At 46.2% G+C, this 17139-nt stretch overlaps 1 protein-coding gene across 4 annotated transcripts in view; it reads left to right on the top strand.

Annotated features, from left to right (window-relative positions):
- LOC128136209 (secretory carrier-associated membrane protein 1-like) overlaps positions 1-17139 on the top strand; it is a 70292-nt gene that overhangs the window by 37905 nt on the left and 15248 nt on the right. For all 4 annotated transcript variants that reach the window (XM_052775414.1, XM_052775415.1, XM_052775412.1 and 1 more), the window contains one exon: positions 3670-3798. In XM_052775414.1, coding sequence (XP_052631374.1) covers positions 3670-3798 — 129 coding nt within the window. The remainder of the gene's footprint in view (positions 1-3669; positions 3799-17139) is intronic.

Raw genomic sequence — 17139 nt, 5'->3', positions numbered from 1 at the left:
AAAAAACCCCAAGAAAACCAAAACACTGTGTGCAAGGTTGACTTTGTGTGTTTTTTTCACTTGTATCTAGAATTCTGACTGTTGTATTTCCACATGTGCTGTTTTTTTTGCTCCTGTGGAAATTGGAATATACAGCGGTACAATTCCAGATTGCGTAATCACTTAGTAATTCAAATTCTCAGGGAACTTTATGCCAGTCATATGCTAGGATCTGGGAATGGGGAATTGCTGTTCTTCTTCTAAGGAAAAGAATCATGGTGATATTGTCCCTACATTAAACCATTTTTATTTTCTCAGTATTTATTCTTTTCAGTCTCTTTATTGAATCTCTGTATTTCTTCTCCCAGATAATGATTTTTTTGGTTGTTTTTTTCATTTCCTTCTCCAGATATTACTCTTCATTTAATTTCACTAATTTATATCGATGGTCTGGATTGATTACTTGTTTCTTCCAGGCTTCAGGGACAGTTTTGTTCATCTATATTGTAGGGAACATAACTCTGATACCCCATGCATGGTTCAGGATATTTCTAAAATGGGTATTTACTGTGTTATTAGGTTGCAGTTGTTCACATCAAAATGCTTGAAGAGTCCATGAAGAATCTAAAGGATTCTTTAGGAAGGCTGAATAGAGAAGAGAGAGCTCTTAAAGCTTTAAAGAGAATATTGGGGTTTTGCTAAATGACTGCGTAAAAGATGCTGCAAATCAGAAATTGTATGTTGTGACTGAGGAGAACAATATTCTTTTCCTCCTGATTTTTTTTCTTTTGCACACTCATTTGAACTCCTTTGGAAACACTGTAGAGATGTTTTGATTGGAGGGCAAGGTCTTCTGCAACAGTACTCTAGCTATTTGCATTCAATTTAAGATGCTGGCTGCACATCTAGGACACTGTCGTCATATGCAATTGACTACAATGCAAAGATCTTCAAGCTGGTAGGTCTGCTCAGCTTGATGCCTTCGGTCTTCTCTGCTCAGGTCCTGTGCAGCATTGCACTTGATCTTATTTAAGTGTGCTGCTTCCTATTTCAGCTAGTTCATTTGGGCATGCCTGAAAATCCCTTTCTGGGCTTGCACGAAGCTAGTTTGGGGGTGTCTGCATTCATAGTGTAGGCATGCCGTTGAAGGTATATGTTAATAGGCCTTGAGATGGTAACTTGTGTTGAATGAAATAACTCTGAGCTAGCTCTTTGCTTATCAAGACACAATCTAGGAATATGAGTATCCAAAGTGTATTTAGAAAAAGGCCACTTGTTTTTTGATCTCAAACCATCTCACCAAGCTGTCTTTCAATCTTAGTTGATGTTATGGGTTTATGTGGTGGGGTTTTTTGGTAGCAGGGGAGGGGCTGCAGGGGTGGCTCCTGTGAGAAGCTGCTAGAAGCTCCCCCGGCTCCAAGTTGGATCCACCTCTGGCCCAGGCCAACCCAATCGGTGACAGTGGTAGCACCTCTGGGATAACATATTTAAGAAGGGGAAACTGCAGTGAGTAGTGGGATTGGAATGTGAGAGGAACACCTATGCAGATACTGAGGTCAGTGAAGAAGGAGGGAGAGGAGGGGCGCCTGAGGAGGTGATGCCCCTGCAGCCAGTGGTGAGACAGCAGCCTGTCCCCCTGCAGCCCATGGAGGTGAATGGTGGAGCAGATGCCCACTTGAAGCCCATGGAGGAGCCCACGCCGGAGCAGGTGGATGCCCCCGAAGATGGCCGTGACTCCATGGGAAAGCCCGTGCTGGAGCAGTCCGTGCCTGAAGATCTGTGGCCCGTGGAAAGGACCCACACCAGGGAAGTTTGTGAAGAACTGCAGCCCACGGAAAGGACTCATGTTGGAGAAGTTCGTGGAGGACTGTCTCCCGTGGGAGGGACCCCACGCTGGAGCAGGGGATGAGTGAGGAGTCCTCCCCCTGAGGAGGAAGGAGTGGCAGAGACAATGTGTGGCCAGCTGACCCCAACCCCCATTCCCCATCCCCCTGCACCACCAGGGGGAGGAGGTAGAGAAAACTGGGAGTGGGGTTGAGCCAGGAAGGAGGGAGGGGTGGGGGGAAGGTGTTCTAAGGTTTGGTTCTACTTCTCAGTATCCTTGTTTTGATTTGATTGGTAGTAAATTAAATTGATTTTGTTTCTTCCCCAAGTTGAGCCTGTCTTTTGCCCGTGACCATAAGTGGTGAGTGATCCCTCCCTGTCCTTGTCTTGACCCACGAGCCTTTCTTTATATTTTCTCCTCATCCCACAGTGGCCGGGGGAGGGGGGGAGGGGGAGGAGTGAGCGAGCAGCTTCATGGTGCTTTGTTACCGGCTGGGTTTAAACCATGACAGTTGAAAATTTTGAAACCTGTGCCACAGGGATGGGAAAGCACATCAAATAAAATTCTTAAATAAGAACTTGAACTATTATAAGATATCTGATTTTTTTTTCTGTGACTCTGTCTTGAAGCTATTGGTCCTGAAAGAAATAACCATATACTGCAGAATGAAGATCTGAATTATTATCAGATATTTTTCATATAAGAAATCCCAAAGAAGTTTTTAATATGGATGGGAATATTACTTGATTACCTTCTCTATGCTCCCTCTCTAAATCCCCTGCTGTGAAAGGCTTGATAAAAAATGTTCAGTGGAAGAGGCAGAAAATTTAACAGATAATAGTGCCTTGGACCTGTTTGGACAGAACTGTCGGCTTCATCTTGTCTGAGTGGGGAAAGAAATAAGAAATAATGCAAGTGTGTAAGCTTTGCAAGTTTTCTGTTCTTACCAGATGAACTGCTAGTAAAGATATGGTTGAAGATAGAAATTGCAAGCAAACCTTGTCAGAATTTCAAATAAAGCTGCCTTTAGGTTAGTCTCTAGTTCAGCTCCACTTTTGGAATATGGTGATTAATGTATCTCTTGCATCCAGAATTTGAAATGCTATGGTAAAGGTTTGTTGTAGTTATCTCAATTGAATCTCTGAGTGTTTGGCAGAATGTATACTCTAGTCTGTGAGCAGATCAGCATACAGGAAATTCAAGTGTCTGATACTGTGTTGTCCTTTGTGGTGTCCTCACTCTGTCACACTACTGTATCAAAATATATTGATGCTGTAGGGCATCTTCTTGTAACAAAAAAGTAGTTTAGACCATTTAAATAGCTGCCTTTTTTCAGGCTTATAGGCTTTTAGGTAAAGCTTTGACTGTAAACTGTATTGGGAACTAGTTCAAAGTGTTACAAATATCAGGATTCTGAGAACGAAGAATGCTTTTCAGTCCCCAGTCTTTGTGTTCCACAAAGTATGAGAGTATGGTGGGTCTTAGGGAAACGTGCATTTAAAAGTCAAGGAACTCTGAGAAATTGTTCTGTGAAGGATTCTCTTTTCTCATTACTTTATAGGAACTGTCAGATGCCTGCTTAGTCTTTTACATAGATAAAATATTGTACTTTCCTTGATCTGTCTGCACTTCATTGTATTTTATTTCTGAAGTTTATTTTCAGTATTGTGTGAGGATTGCTAATAAAACTCTTGGGTTTTGGTAGCCCAAGTTATCCGTACACTTGTGAAACTTGTGCATAAAACAATTTGAACAAGTCCAAATGCATATCTCTTTCTAGTATACAGAGATTAAAACTGTATTATAAAGCACTTTTTGTTTGTTTCTTTTTTTTTTCTTTTTTTTTTTCTTCTTCTGATTTGCAGGTAGAAAAAATAACTGGCCACCTCTTCCTGAGAATTTTCCAGTGGGTCCATGTTTCTACCAGGACTTTTCTGTAGACATTCCTGTAGAATTCCAGAAGACAGTAAAGATTATGTACTATTTGTGGATGTGTAAGTATTTTTTTTTTTTTTAATTAAAAATAAAGTGCCTATTCGAACTTGATGATACATACCTGCTACTTTGGCTTTTGCAACATCTGTAATGAGAAATTGTTTTAAATCCAGAAGTCAAATGTTGAAGTGAAATCTTTTTGTTAGCTTCAATTTTAAAAGTATTGTATTATTTCATAGAAACTTCTGTAGAAAAAAAGGGGGAGGATTACCCTAAGGCAGTTTGGTTATAGTATATTGTAGTTTTCTGTTTTAAATATCCCTGTTGTTGTAAAATGAGCTTTGACCATTTATTACCTTAGAAAGAATTTTACTGTTTTTAAAATCAGCTTATATATTAAGAAATATAATTCACAATCAGTGTTAATAGATTTGTGAGTTTAAGTGCAATATCCATTTGCTTTATAATAGACATAGTTTTATATAGTTTAACATAGTTTTAGTCTATAGTGGAGACTTAATATCATTTTAGTCTATTTTAAAAAAATAGTGTAAAGTAAATTAGCTGAAGAATCAGTCCATGTTACAACTATCCTTTGTACACCAAAAATGTTCTACACAGTCTTTGTGGGGTTAATTTTGCCCTCATTCAGGTGCTATGTTTTGACTGGAGAAATGCTGGATGAACCAAATGTACAAATGCCATGACATTTGTTTCTTCTGCCTTGTCCAGTGTGATGAGAGCCTAATAAATACTCTGAGACTGATGAAATTCAAAAGATTTAGGTGCTTTGATGTCCTTAATATATTTTTAGCATACTAAGGGGATGTGAATTTCAGAACTTCTGTATTCTTTTCAAGGCTCCAGATCTAGTTAGCAAATCTGCATAATTTTACCTGTTAATCTGGTAATCTTATTACTGTGATTGAACCATGTAATTGGAAAACATAAAATGAGCAGTCAACATTGAATCAAGTGAATTCCGCTTCATCATAATCCACAGCTTTCTATGTTCATTGTTGGGTCATTAATCCTTAAATAAGCAACTAAATCCACTGTCGAAGGTGGGACTAGTCACTCTCATAAATCTGACAGATATTTAAGTTTTATATGAAATCTAAGATCAAGTACTCCAAAATTTTAGGATAGTTACTAATTCTGGCCATTTGCAGGACTGAGTTCTAAACGTGCCGTATGTTTCAAACACAAGGTGAAGTTGGGCAGTGAGAATTGGAATATTAATACTATTTTTCTTTTTCCTTCTTATGGCAGTAAATAAAGGAAGCAGCAACATTATAGTATTTCAAAATATATACAAGTTGTGCTCTTACACTAACATGACAGTTTTTTCTAGGTAGACTGAGATTTTAACTGAGTCCTCTTGCTCTTGTCCTTCTTTAGCTCTCGTACTCTCTGACTTAGGGATTACTCAGGAAGGAAGGAAAAGGGCATAATAAAGGAAAAGAAAGACAAAATCTATTTCAGGCTAAAAAAAAAAAAAAAAGATTGAGTACAGAACTTTGTGCCTTAGGGCTGGCTATTGAATCAATCCTTGTGACTCTTCTTTCCCAGGAACCTATCTGTGTGGTTTGGCTCATACTTCATTAGAGTGGCTTTGCTTCCTCAGTGGAGGTGCTCATTACCATAGCAAACCAACCTGCTTCTGCTTTCTGCTTGTGGTGGGTTGACCCTGGCTGGGTGCCAGGTGCCCACCAATCCTGCTCTATCACTCCCCCTCCTCAGCTGGACAGGGGGGAGAAAATATAACAAAAGGCTCGTGGGTCAAGATAAGGACAGTTTAATAAAGTGAAAGCAAAGAAAAACAAATGATGTTATTCGCTACTTCCCATCAGCAGGCGATGTCTAGCCACTTCCTGGGAAGCAGGGCTTCAGAACACGTAGTGGTTGCTCCGGAAGACAAAAAATGCCCCCCTTCCATCTCCCTTTACTTAGCTTTTATACCTGAGCTGACGTCATATGGCATGGAATATCGGTTTGGTTAGTTTAGGTCAGCTGTCCTGGTTATGTCCCCTCCCAAGATCTTGCCCAGCCCCAGCCTGCCATTGAGGGGGGGCAAAAATGTTGGAGAGACAGCCTTGATGCTGTGCCAGCACTGCTCAGCAGTAGCCAAAACACTGGTGTGTTATCAACACCTTTCTAGCTACTGATGCAGAGCACAGCACTACGAGGGCTGCTATGAGGAGAATTAACTCCATCTCGGGCAGACCCAATACACTGCTCTACCCTATATTTTATTTCCTCTTCCAGAACTTCCTAGGTCTTATAAGGCCTAGGGGTCTGTGAACATAATCACGTTTGGATAAATCTAGTACTGCCTGCTCAGCACTTTGTAAAGTAGATTGGTTTTCCTCTTCCTTTTTAGCAGCCCTAAGAACACACCTTTCTATTTCATTTTTCTGGGTGTTGCTTTGGTTGGTAGCAGTTTTTATATCTTTATTCATGGTCTTTATGTATCTGAGGAAACTTTTTTACCCACTTCAGATCTATATGCTCTTTATCTCTGCTTGTATCCCTATTCTGTGAATTCATCCATCTTTTCTCTATTTGTATCTGAAGTCAGAGTTTTCGGATTCCTTGATGTGGTTTTCTCTTTGCACAGATTTCCCCTCCTGGGGAGAGGTTGTTTTTTTTTTGTTTTTTTTTTTTTTTTTTTTTTAAAGTAACTGACTGCGCCCATGGTTTTGTGAACTACAGCAATCAATTAGCAATGGCTTCTGTCAGCTGCCAGTGGAGCTTTTCTATATTATCTCGTTTTTGTGATGATTGCTGTTCTAGTGGCTTGCAGATAGAAGGGCAGTTTTCCTGGCTCTGTAGCACCAGGCGCTACTTTTTAGATCTTTGTATGCTGTTACTAGTGAAATGTCCCATGTCTCTTGACTGTTATCTGACACCAAATATTTTTTGGCTCAAAAGCCTGTGTTTTCCAGCTACTTTCCCCACAGGCTGATAGCATGTGTAAAACGAGCAGTAGTGATTTTTCAAAGAATATTTCTTATTTGAAGTTACAAACTGAAGAGCTGCTTAATCTCATAGAAAGCTTTTGTAGCGTTTGGGTTTGTTACTTTGTATAGGCTGTGATGTTTCCTTTTCCTATGAACAAGACTTTTAAAGGTTTTTCAAGGACAAATGACTTAAACTATAGATTCTGGTGGAAATATACCCTGAAGTGCCGACTTTCATGGTATTTTTTCCATTCAGGAGAGTTTTGTCTCATCCTTCCTTCTGTCTGAGGATACAATCAATAGTACATATAACAATCTGTGTTGATGTTTTGCCTGTTCCTGAGAACCTCCAAGGATGGACACTTGATAAACTCCCCCCAAGCCTGTTCTAGTGTGTTGCCATCTTTATCCTTAGAAGGTGTTTCCAAGTATATAATTTAATTCTCCTTTCCTGTGATTGATCTCCCCTATTCTGTCCACTGTTGTTATGGAGACTACATTTATCCCCATTAGTCATCTTCTTTTGGCTAAATTAGCATAGTTCACTCAGCCTTTCTTTGTAGGTCATGTTTTCTAGACATCTGATTCTTTTGTTGCTCTCTTACAGATTCACCACTTGGTCTACTCCATATTATTATAGGATTTTTAGTGTGTAGCATCGAGAATTGGACAGTGTGTTTTGGTAATATGTGCTTGTGTTCTGTGCTGATCTAAGCCTGTTTTAGAATATATTCTTTCTTTACAGAAAATACTTATGTGATTTGTAAGGTGTGTTTGCAAACATCTCACCATCCCCACAAAGAGCAGAACAGACAAGGAAAAAAAGCCTAAACTACATTTGAAACCATTCTGATAACTTGTGGTCTTTATCTACAATTCACTTTTAAACATTAATGGAGGATAAAGTGTAGTTAATTAAGACAGGGAATGTATAGCTAAGTAGGGTTCTTCTATACAAGGAAGTTTACACTAATAAAAATGAAGTTGAGTCTGTTAGTTATTAAACTAATAGAATTTCATAGAATCATAGAATGGTTTGGGTTGGAAGGGACCTTTAAAGATCGTCTAGTTCCAACTCCCCCCTGCCGTGGGCAGGGACACCTTCCACTAGACAAGGTTGCTCAAAGCCCCATCCAACCTGGCCTTGAACACTTCAAGGGAGGGGGCATCCACAACCTCTCTGGGCAACCTGTTCCAGTGCCTCACCACCCTCACAGTAAAGAATTTCTTCCTTATATCTAATCTAAATCTACCCTCTTTCCATTTAAAGCCATTACCCCTCGTCCTATCGCTACATGCCCTTGTAAAAAGTCCCTCTCCAGCTTTCCTGTAGGGCTCCTTTAAGTACTGGAAGGCCGCTATAAGGTCTCCCCAGAGCCTTCTCTTCTCTAGGCTGAACAACCCCAACTCTCTCAGCCTGTCTTCATAGGGGAGGTGCTCCAGCCCTCTGATCATCTTCGTGGCCTTCCTCTGGACTTGCTCCAACAGGTCCATGTCCTTCTTATGTTGGGGGCCCAGAGCTGAACACAGTACTCCAGGTGGGGTCTCACGAGAGCAGAGTACAGGGGGAGAATCACCTCCCTCGACCTGCTGGCCACACTTCTTTTGATGCAGCCCAGGATACGGTTGGCTTTCTGGGCTGCAAGTGCACATTGCTGGGTCACGTTGAGCTTCTTGTCAACCAACACCCCCAAGTCCTTCTCCTCAGGGCTGCTCTCAATCCACTCATCTCCCAGCTTGTATTTGTGCTTGGGATTGCTCCGACCCATGTGCAGGACCTTGCACTTGGCCTTGTTGAACTTCATGCGGTTCGCATGGGCCCACCTCTCAAGCCTGTCAAGGTCCCTCTGGATGGCATCCCTTCCCTCCAGCATGTCGACTGCACCGCACAGCTTGGTGTCATTGGCAAACTTGTTGAGGGTGCACTCGATCCCACTGTCCATGTTGCCAACAAAGATGTTAAACAGCGCCGGTCCCAGTACCGACCCCTGAGGAATGCCACTTGTCACTGGTCTCCACCCGGACATTGAGCCGTTGACCACAACTCTTTGAGTGCGACCATCCAGCCAATTCCTTATCTACCAAGTGGTCCATGCATCAAATCCATGTCTCTCCAATTTAGAGACAAGGATGTCATGCAGGACAGTGTCAAATGCTTTGCACAAGTCCAGGTAGATGATGTCAGTTGCTCTTCCCTTATCCACCAAAGCTGTAACCCTGTCGCAGAAGGCCACCAAATTTGTCAGGCACAATTTACTCTTAGTGAAGCCATGTTGGCTGTCACCAATCACCTCCTTATTTTCCATGTGCCTTAGCATAGTTTCCAGGAGGATCTGCTCCATGATCTTGCCAGGCACAGAGGTGAGACTGACTGGCCTGTAGTTCCTTGGGTCTTCCTTTTTTCCCTTTTTAAAAATGGGGGTTATGTTTCCCCTTTTCCAGTCACCAGGAACTTCCCCGGACTGCCACGACTTCTCAGATATGATGGATAGTGGCTTAGCCACTTCATCTGCCAGTTCCCTCAGGACCCGCAGAGGCATCTCATCAGGTCCCATGGATTTGTGCACCTTCAGGTTCCTTGGATGGTCTCAAACCTGATCTTCTCCTACAGTGGGTGGTTCTTCATTCTCCCAGTCCCTGCCTTTGCCTTCCGTGACTTGGGCGGTGTGGCTGGAGCACTTGCTGGTGAAGACTGAGGCAAAAAAGTCGTTGAGTATCTCAGCCTTCTCTATGTCCCAAGTAACTGGGTCTCTGTCGTGGTTTAAACCCAGCCAGCAACTAAACACCACGCAGCCGCTCACTCACTCCCCCCCACCCAGTGGGATGGGGGAGAAAATCAGGAAAAGAAGCAAAACCCGTGGGTTGAGATAAGAACGGTTTAATAGAACAGAAGAAGAAGAAACTAATAATGATAATGATAACACTAATAAAATGACAACAGAAATAATGAAAGGATTGGAATGTACAAATGATGCGCAGTGCAATTGCTCACCACCCGCCGACTGACACCCCGCCAGTCCCCGAGCGGCGAATCCCTGCCCCCACTCCCCGTTCCTATACTAGATGGGACGTCACATGGTATGGAATACCCCGTTGGCCAGTTTGGGTCAGGTGCCCTGGCTGTGTCCTGTGCCAACTTCTTGTGCCCCTCCAGCTTTCTCACTGGCTGGGCATGAGAAGCTGAAAAATCCTTGACATTAGTCTAAACACTACTGAGCAACAACTGAAAACATCAGTGTTATCAACATTCTTCACATACTGAACTCAAAACACAGCACTGTACCAGCTACTAGGAAGACAGTTAACTCTATCCCAGCTGAAACCAGGACAGTCTCCCATTTCCTTCCGGAGAGGGCCCACATTTTCCCTAGTCTTCCTGTTATCACTGACATACCTATGGAAACTTTTCTTGTTGCCCTTGATGTCTCTGGCCAAATTTAATTCTATCAGGGCTTTAGCTTTCCTAACCTGATCCCTGGCTGCTCGGACAATTTTTCTGTATTCCTCCTAGGCTATCTGTCCTTGCTTCCACCCTCTGTAGGCTTCCTTTTTGTGTTTGAGTTTGTCCAGGAGCTCCTTCTTCATCCATGCAGGCCTCCTGGCGTTTTTGCCTGACTTCCTCTTTGTTGGGATGCATCACTCCTGAGCTTGGAGGAGGTGATCCTTGAATATTAACCAGCTTTCATGGGCCCCTCTTCCCTCCAGGGCTTTATCCCATGGTACTCTACCAAGCAGATCCCTGAAGAGGCCAAAGTCTGCTCTCCTGAAGTCAAGGGTAGCGAGCTTGCTGTGCGCCCTCCTAGCTGCCCTAAGGATTTTGAACTCCACCATTTCATGGTCACTGCAGCCAAGGCTGCCCTTGAGCTTCACATTCCCCACCAGCCCCTCCTTGTTGGTGAGAACAAGGTCCAGCATAGCACCTCTCCTCCTTGGCCCCTCTATTACTTGGAGAAGGAAGTTGTCATCAACGTATTCCAGGAACCTCCTGGATTGCTTATGCCCTGCTGTGTTGTCCCTCCAAGAGATATCAGGGTGGTTGAAGTCCCCCATGAGGACCCGGGCTTGTGAACGTGAGGCTGCTCCTAGCTGTCTATAGAGGGCCTCATCCGCTTGGTCTTCCTGGTCAGGTGGCCTGTAGCAGACCCCCACTATAATGTCACCTGTCCCTGCCCTCCCTTTGATCCTGACCCATAAGCTCTCGGTCAGCTCCTCATCCATCCCCAGGCAGAACTCCATGCACTCCAGCTGGTCATTGACATAGAGGGTGACACCCCCTCCTCATCTCCCCTGCCTGTCCTTCCTAAAGAGCCCGTATCCTTCCATGTGCAGGCATGCACACGTCTCTAACTCCTCTTGTTTATTCCTCATGCTATGTGCGTTTGCATAGAGGCATTTAAGTTGGGCCCCCAATGAAGCTGACTTACTGGCTGGAGTGGCTGGAATTCCTTTGTGCTGCTCTTCAGGTGCTCTCCTGCTGACCTATGATACTTCTCCAGGCTCTGGGCATCTATTGCTGGCACTGGCATCAAACTGGTAGGAGTGGGATGGATTGCGGTTCCCCTCCCCCGGCAACTTTAGTTGAAAGCCCTCTTCACCAGCTTGGCAAGCTTGACCAAAGATGCTCTTCTTCTCTGACAGATGGACCCCGTCAGCCCCCAGTAGACCAGGTTTCTCAAAGCGAGTCCCGTGGTCTAAGTAGCTGAACCCCTGGCTGTGGCACCAGTCCTGTAACCATTTGTTGATTCGCCAGATTCAACTGGCCCTTTCAAACCCCTTCCCTTTGACTGGGAGGATTGAGGAAAAAACTACCTGCGCTCCAGAGTCCCTTACCACCACTCCCAGGGCTCTGTAAGTCTTCTTGATACTCCTCAGGCTGCTCCTGGCTGTATCACTGGTGCCCACATGAAACAACAGCAGCGGATAATAGTCAGTGGACTGTTCGAGGCTCGGTAGTCTCTCGGTGACATCCCTGATATGAGCCCCTGGTAAGCAGCACACCTCTCTAGAGAGTGCGTCAGGTCGGCAAATGGGTGCCTCCGTACCTCTCAGAAGAGAGTCGCCTACTACTATTACCCATCGCCTTTTTTTCAGTTGGGCTGGTTGTTATACGGGGAGCAGATTGGGCTGCCTTACTCAGTTCCAGCATCTCTCCCGATGTGACAGGTCTTTCCTCTTCAGTCTGCAGAGTGGTGAAGCGGTTCTGCAAGGGCACCTCAGGCTTCAGGGGAAGTCTCTTCCTCCTGCTGGTCCTTGCCATTGCAAGCTTCCATTCTTCTGCATTATTGGTCCTCCTCCCTTCCATGTGTGGCGATGGGGGAGTTTTTGGCTGTTTGGCCATGGGTCCACTGCAGACTGCGCTTGGAACCAGCTATCTAACTCCTCAGGCTCCCTGATGCTACGCAGCCTTCTCACTGCCTCCTGCAGCTCAGCCACCTGCTGCAGGAGGTCCTCCACCTGGGCACACCTTTTGCAGGCAAGTCTGCTGCCTGTCCCTGCCCCAGGAGAAAGGTCTAGGCACTTCCTGCAATCTGAGGTCTGCACTTGCAGCCTCTCCCTTCAGCAGCTCCATCTGGGTGGAGGCATTGGCCACCGATGGGGTAGATGGTAAAGACCCCCCAGCCGAAGCTGCAGCCTTTGCTCATAGACGAGTGCCCACCATTCTGCCTTGAGGGTCAGGTATGATGAGTGCCCTTGACCTGTGCAGATGGTCACAGAACAGTGCCCAGTTGCTGGGTTATGTGGACTTCAAGTCTCTCCACTCGGCCAGTGGAATGCCCCTCCTTCAAAGAGGCACCCTCCCTGTGCAAACTGCCATACCATGTCCCAGTTGCTAGTGCTCCCTAGGGCTGCCTTTTGTGGGAGTGGGGGGTGGCTGCCATTACTCCTGGCCCTGCCCATGCCTCGTCAGCCGCTCTCTCTCATGAAGCTGCCAGCTCCTGGCAGGTCTCCGAACTCTCCTGGGGTTTCCCTGGCTCAGGAAACCCCCCCTGTACACTGTGATCCCCCGCTCCGCTGTGGAATGCGCCTGCACCAGAGCCGATTGCCTCGGCAAGTCCCATTGTTCACTCTTATTCTGGCATGAGTACCCTTTGGTTATTTTTAAACCTCATCTGCTTCCACAGCTAAACTAGGAGAAGGCTTTCTTAGATCACTTCACACTGAGTGCTGTATTGGTATAGCTGTGAAGTTATTGTCATATAGACGTTGCATGATGCAGACTTCTGCTAAAGCCTTAAGTCATTTCAGCTCTCGTGGTCATTATCTTCTAATAACTTGTATCATGGTTGAATTTCAAGAGGCAAGTAGGTGAAAGGTACTTAAAACCATTACCCTGAACATGAAAACACCTGTGTATTCATACAACAGCAAAACTTATCTAGGTCACTTAGTGAAGGCATTGGCTCAAAGAACAAATAGCTCTCTGTAGCTTGTAGCAGTGTATTGGTTTTGTGTGGCAAGGTTTTGGTAGCAGGTGGGGTTACAGGGGTGGCTTCTGTAAGAAGCTGCTGGAAGCTTCCCCTGTGTTCGAGAGAGCCCATACCAGCCGGCTCTAAGACGGACCTGCCGCCGGCCAAGGCCGAGCCAATCAGCGATAGTGGTAACGCCTCTGTGATAACATTTTTAAGAAGGAAAAAAAGTTGGGACGGAGGTATTCGGCAGCCGGAGAGAGGAGTGAGAACATGTAAGAGAAACAACCCTGCGGACACCAAGGTCAGTGAAGAAGGAGGGGGAGGAGATGCTCCAGGCGCCGGAGCAGAGATTCCCCTGCAGCCCGTGGTGAAGACAATGGTGAGGCAGGCTGTCCCCCTGCAGTCCATGGAGGTCCACGGTGGAGCAGATATCCACCTGCAGCCCGTGGAAGACCCCACGCCAGAGCAGGTGGATTCCCGAAGGAGGCTGTGACCCCGTGGGAACCCCGCGCTGGAGCAGGCTCCTGGCAGGACCTGCGGATCTGTGGAGAGAGGAGCCCACGGAGCAGGTTTTCTGGCAGGACTTGTGACCCCGTGGGGGACCCACGCTGGAGCAGTGTGCTCCTGAAGGACTGCATGCCGTGGAAAGGACCCATGCTGGAGCAGTTCGTGAAGAACTGCAGCCCGTGGGAAGGACCCACGTTGGAGAAGTTCGTGGAGGACTGTCTCCCGTGGGTGGGACCCCACGCTGGAGCAGGGGAAGAGTGTGATGAGTCCTCCCCCTGAGGAGGATGAAGCGGCAGAAAATAGCGTGATGAACTGACCGTAAACCCCATCCCCATCCCCCTGTGCCACTGGGGGGTTGGTAGAGAATCTGGGAGTGAAGTTGTGCCTGGGAAGAAGGGAGGGGTGGAGGGAAGGTGTTCTGAGATTTGGTTTTATTTCTCATTACCCTACTCTGGTTGATTTGTAATAAATTGAGTTAATTTTCCTCAAGCTGAGTCTGTTTTGCCTGTGATGGTAATTGGTGAGTGATCTCTCCTGTCCTTATCTCTACCCACAAGCCCTTTGTTATATTTTCTCTCCCCTGTCCAGCTGAGAAGGAGGGGGAGTGATAGAATGGCTCTGGTGGGCACCTGGCGTCCAGCCAGGGTTAACCCATCACAAGCAGGCAGAGAGAAGGGTGAGTGGAGCAAAGGGAGGTTTGTCAGCGAAGTCCCGTGTCTTCATCTGTAGCTTGCTGATACTCAGTTTTTATGGCTGAGATTCTTCGTGACAGTAGTGAAGTAGACCCCTATGTTGCCAGTTTTATTGTGCTAGTAAGTATGAGGCATACACATACAAATTCTGAAAAGAGTTGCTTTGCTAACCTCTTGGAACAGTGGTAAGATAGGTATATGCATTAAATGCTCTTCACTTAAAAGTACGAAGTTTTCTGTTTCTGGTGACTCTTGGAGGAAAATATGATTTGTCTGAGGGAAATGCGTTTTGAGTTCCTTCAGCCCTTTATGGATTGACATGGGCATTTTGCTTTAAGATTTTTTTCCACTAAGTTGATTTAGGGCTTATTTAAGTACTAGTTAAGGGAGAAGCAAAGATCTTTGAAGAGTCTTTTTTCAGAATCTTTATTATCTTGCCAGTTCTTTACAGTCAAAGCCGAGGCGAGCTGCTCCAGAGCTGAGGCAGATCTTGGTGTACAGGGGGGTTTCCTGAGGCAGGGAAATGCCAGGGCAGCAGAGACACCCACCAGGAGCCTGCAGCTCTCCTGAGAGATGCTGAGGAGGCCTGGGCATTGCCAGAGCAACCATGGCCACCCCCACACCTATAAAAAGCAGTCTAGGGAGCACTTGCAACCAGGGCGTGGCACAGCAGTTTGTGTGGCATTTTGCGTGGAAAGGCGTGCAGGAAGGGCATCGTCGCCCTACCAGCTCAAAAGGTCAGTTCAGTCAGTAGTCATCACCCTCTCAGAAGGAGCTTAGCTATGGTACCCACCTGGCAGAAAGCTATGTCCTCTGCACTCACCAGAACTGATGTGGCAACCCAGACAGCTCCCACAAAACCGTGCAGCCACCCAGATCTGATGCTGCAGGGAGTGCCAGAGCCTTTCGCTAGTACCTGATGGCAGTAGTGAGAACACCTGTGTGAGGTGTGACCAAGTGGATGATCTGCTCAGCCTGGTGGCCGAGCTATGAGAGGAAGTAGAAAGGTTAAGGAGCATCAGGGGGTCTGAGAAAGAGATAGACCAGTGGAACCATGCTCTGCCCTCCCCGAGACAGAAACAGGAATAGCCACCAGAAAAAAAACAAGATCAAGGGGATCCTGTATCCTCCCCCTGCCAGGCTGAAGGCAGTAACTTAAAGGAAAGGAGTGAATGGAGGCAGGTCTATGCTCAGGGCAGCAGACAAACCACCTCCCTGCCTACCTTGCCTTCCCAGGTGCCTCTGTATCACAGGTGTGAGGCTCTGGATGTGGAAGGTCAGTCAATGGATGATGTGGATGATGGTCCATCTACACCAGAGGTGTTGTCAAGGTCAGAAAGGCCTACCCCCTGTATCACAACCACCTCCATGAGGAAGAAAAGACAGGTTATAGTTGTAGGTGACTCCCTTCTGAATGGAACAGAGGGTCCAATATGCCGGACAGACCCTCCTCTTAAGGAAGCCTGCTGCCTCCCTGAGGCCCGGGTTAAGGACATCACTAGGAAACTTCCTAGCCTGGCACAGCCCTCAGACTATTACCGGTTATTGCTCTTCCATGTGGGTGGCGATGAAGTTGCAAGATATAGTCCAAGGGCAATCAAAAGAGACTTCAGGGCCTTGGGATGGTTGGTAAAGGAATCCGGAGCACAGGTTATTTTTTCCTCTCTCCTTGCGTTTGTGGGCCGCGACATTGGAAGAAACAGATGGACCCAGTCTATTGATACATGGCTCTGTGGCTGATGTCACCGCCAGAATTTTGGGTTTTTCGATAACTGGATGGTCTACACAGCACCAGGCCTGCTGGTGTCAGATGGGATTCACCTTTCTCAAAGGAGGAAGAGGATCTTTGCTTTAAACTAGACTTGAAGGGGGAGGGGGATAATATCAGGCTTGCCCGTGACAAGTCATGGGATGACACACCAAGGTTAGAGGGATGGGGTGCTAGCAAGGAACCTCAGCCTGTTGTTCCAAGACATGCTGGGTACACTGGAGCACGTTTGAAGTCTTATGGAAATGAGCCAGGGGCTCCTGAGGTAATGGGAGCCAACAGGGAAACACCAGTGAAATACCTCAAAGGAATTAAGGTGTGTTCTTCTAAAAAGGTGACATGGCTGACAGCTCAGCTGAAGTGCCTCTACAGCAATGCACGCAGCATGGGCAACAAACAGGAGGAGTTGGAAACCACCGTGCTGCTAGAAAGCTGCAACCTAGTTGCCATTACTGAAACTTGTTAGGATGAATCTCATGACTGGAGTGCGGCTATCGATGGCTACAGGCAGTTCAGAAGGGACAGGCGAGGAAGGAGGGGTGGAGGGGTTGCCCTCTGTGTCAAGAAATGGATAGATTGTGAAGAGCTGTCTCTGAAGAATAGCCACGAGCAGATTGAAAGCTTATGGGTAAGAATTAGAGACCGAGGCAACAAAGGGAACCTTGTGGTCGGTGACTACTACAGGCCGCCCAATCAAGGGGAGCCTATTGACGAAGCCTTCTTACTCCAGTTACAGGAGGCATCGTGCTTGCAGGCTCTCATCCTGCTGGGGGACTTCAACCACCCCGACATCTGGTAGAAAAGTAGCACAGCGAGCTGCAGGCAATCCAGGAGACTCCTGGAGTGCATCGAGGATAACTTCTTAGGCCAGGTAATAGACAGCCCTACCAGAGGGAATGTGTTACTGGACCTGTTGGTCACCAACACAAGTGAGCCAATCAGAGACGTCAGGATTGGAGGCAGCCTGGGCTGCAGTGATCATGCACTGGTGGAGTTTGCAGTCCTGAGGAATATGGGACAGGCGAAGAGTAAAGTCAGGAACCTGAATTTTAGGAAAGCA

This window comes from Harpia harpyja, chromosome W (genome assembly GCF_026419915.1).
Source record: "Harpia harpyja isolate bHarHar1 chromosome W, bHarHar1 primary haplotype, whole genome shotgun sequence".
In the NCBI taxonomy this organism is placed as follows: domain Eukaryota; kingdom Metazoa; phylum Chordata; class Aves; order Accipitriformes; family Accipitridae; genus Harpia; species Harpia harpyja.
Note: the sequence above shows the minus strand (reverse complement) of the source record. Positions and strands in the feature narration are given on the sequence as shown.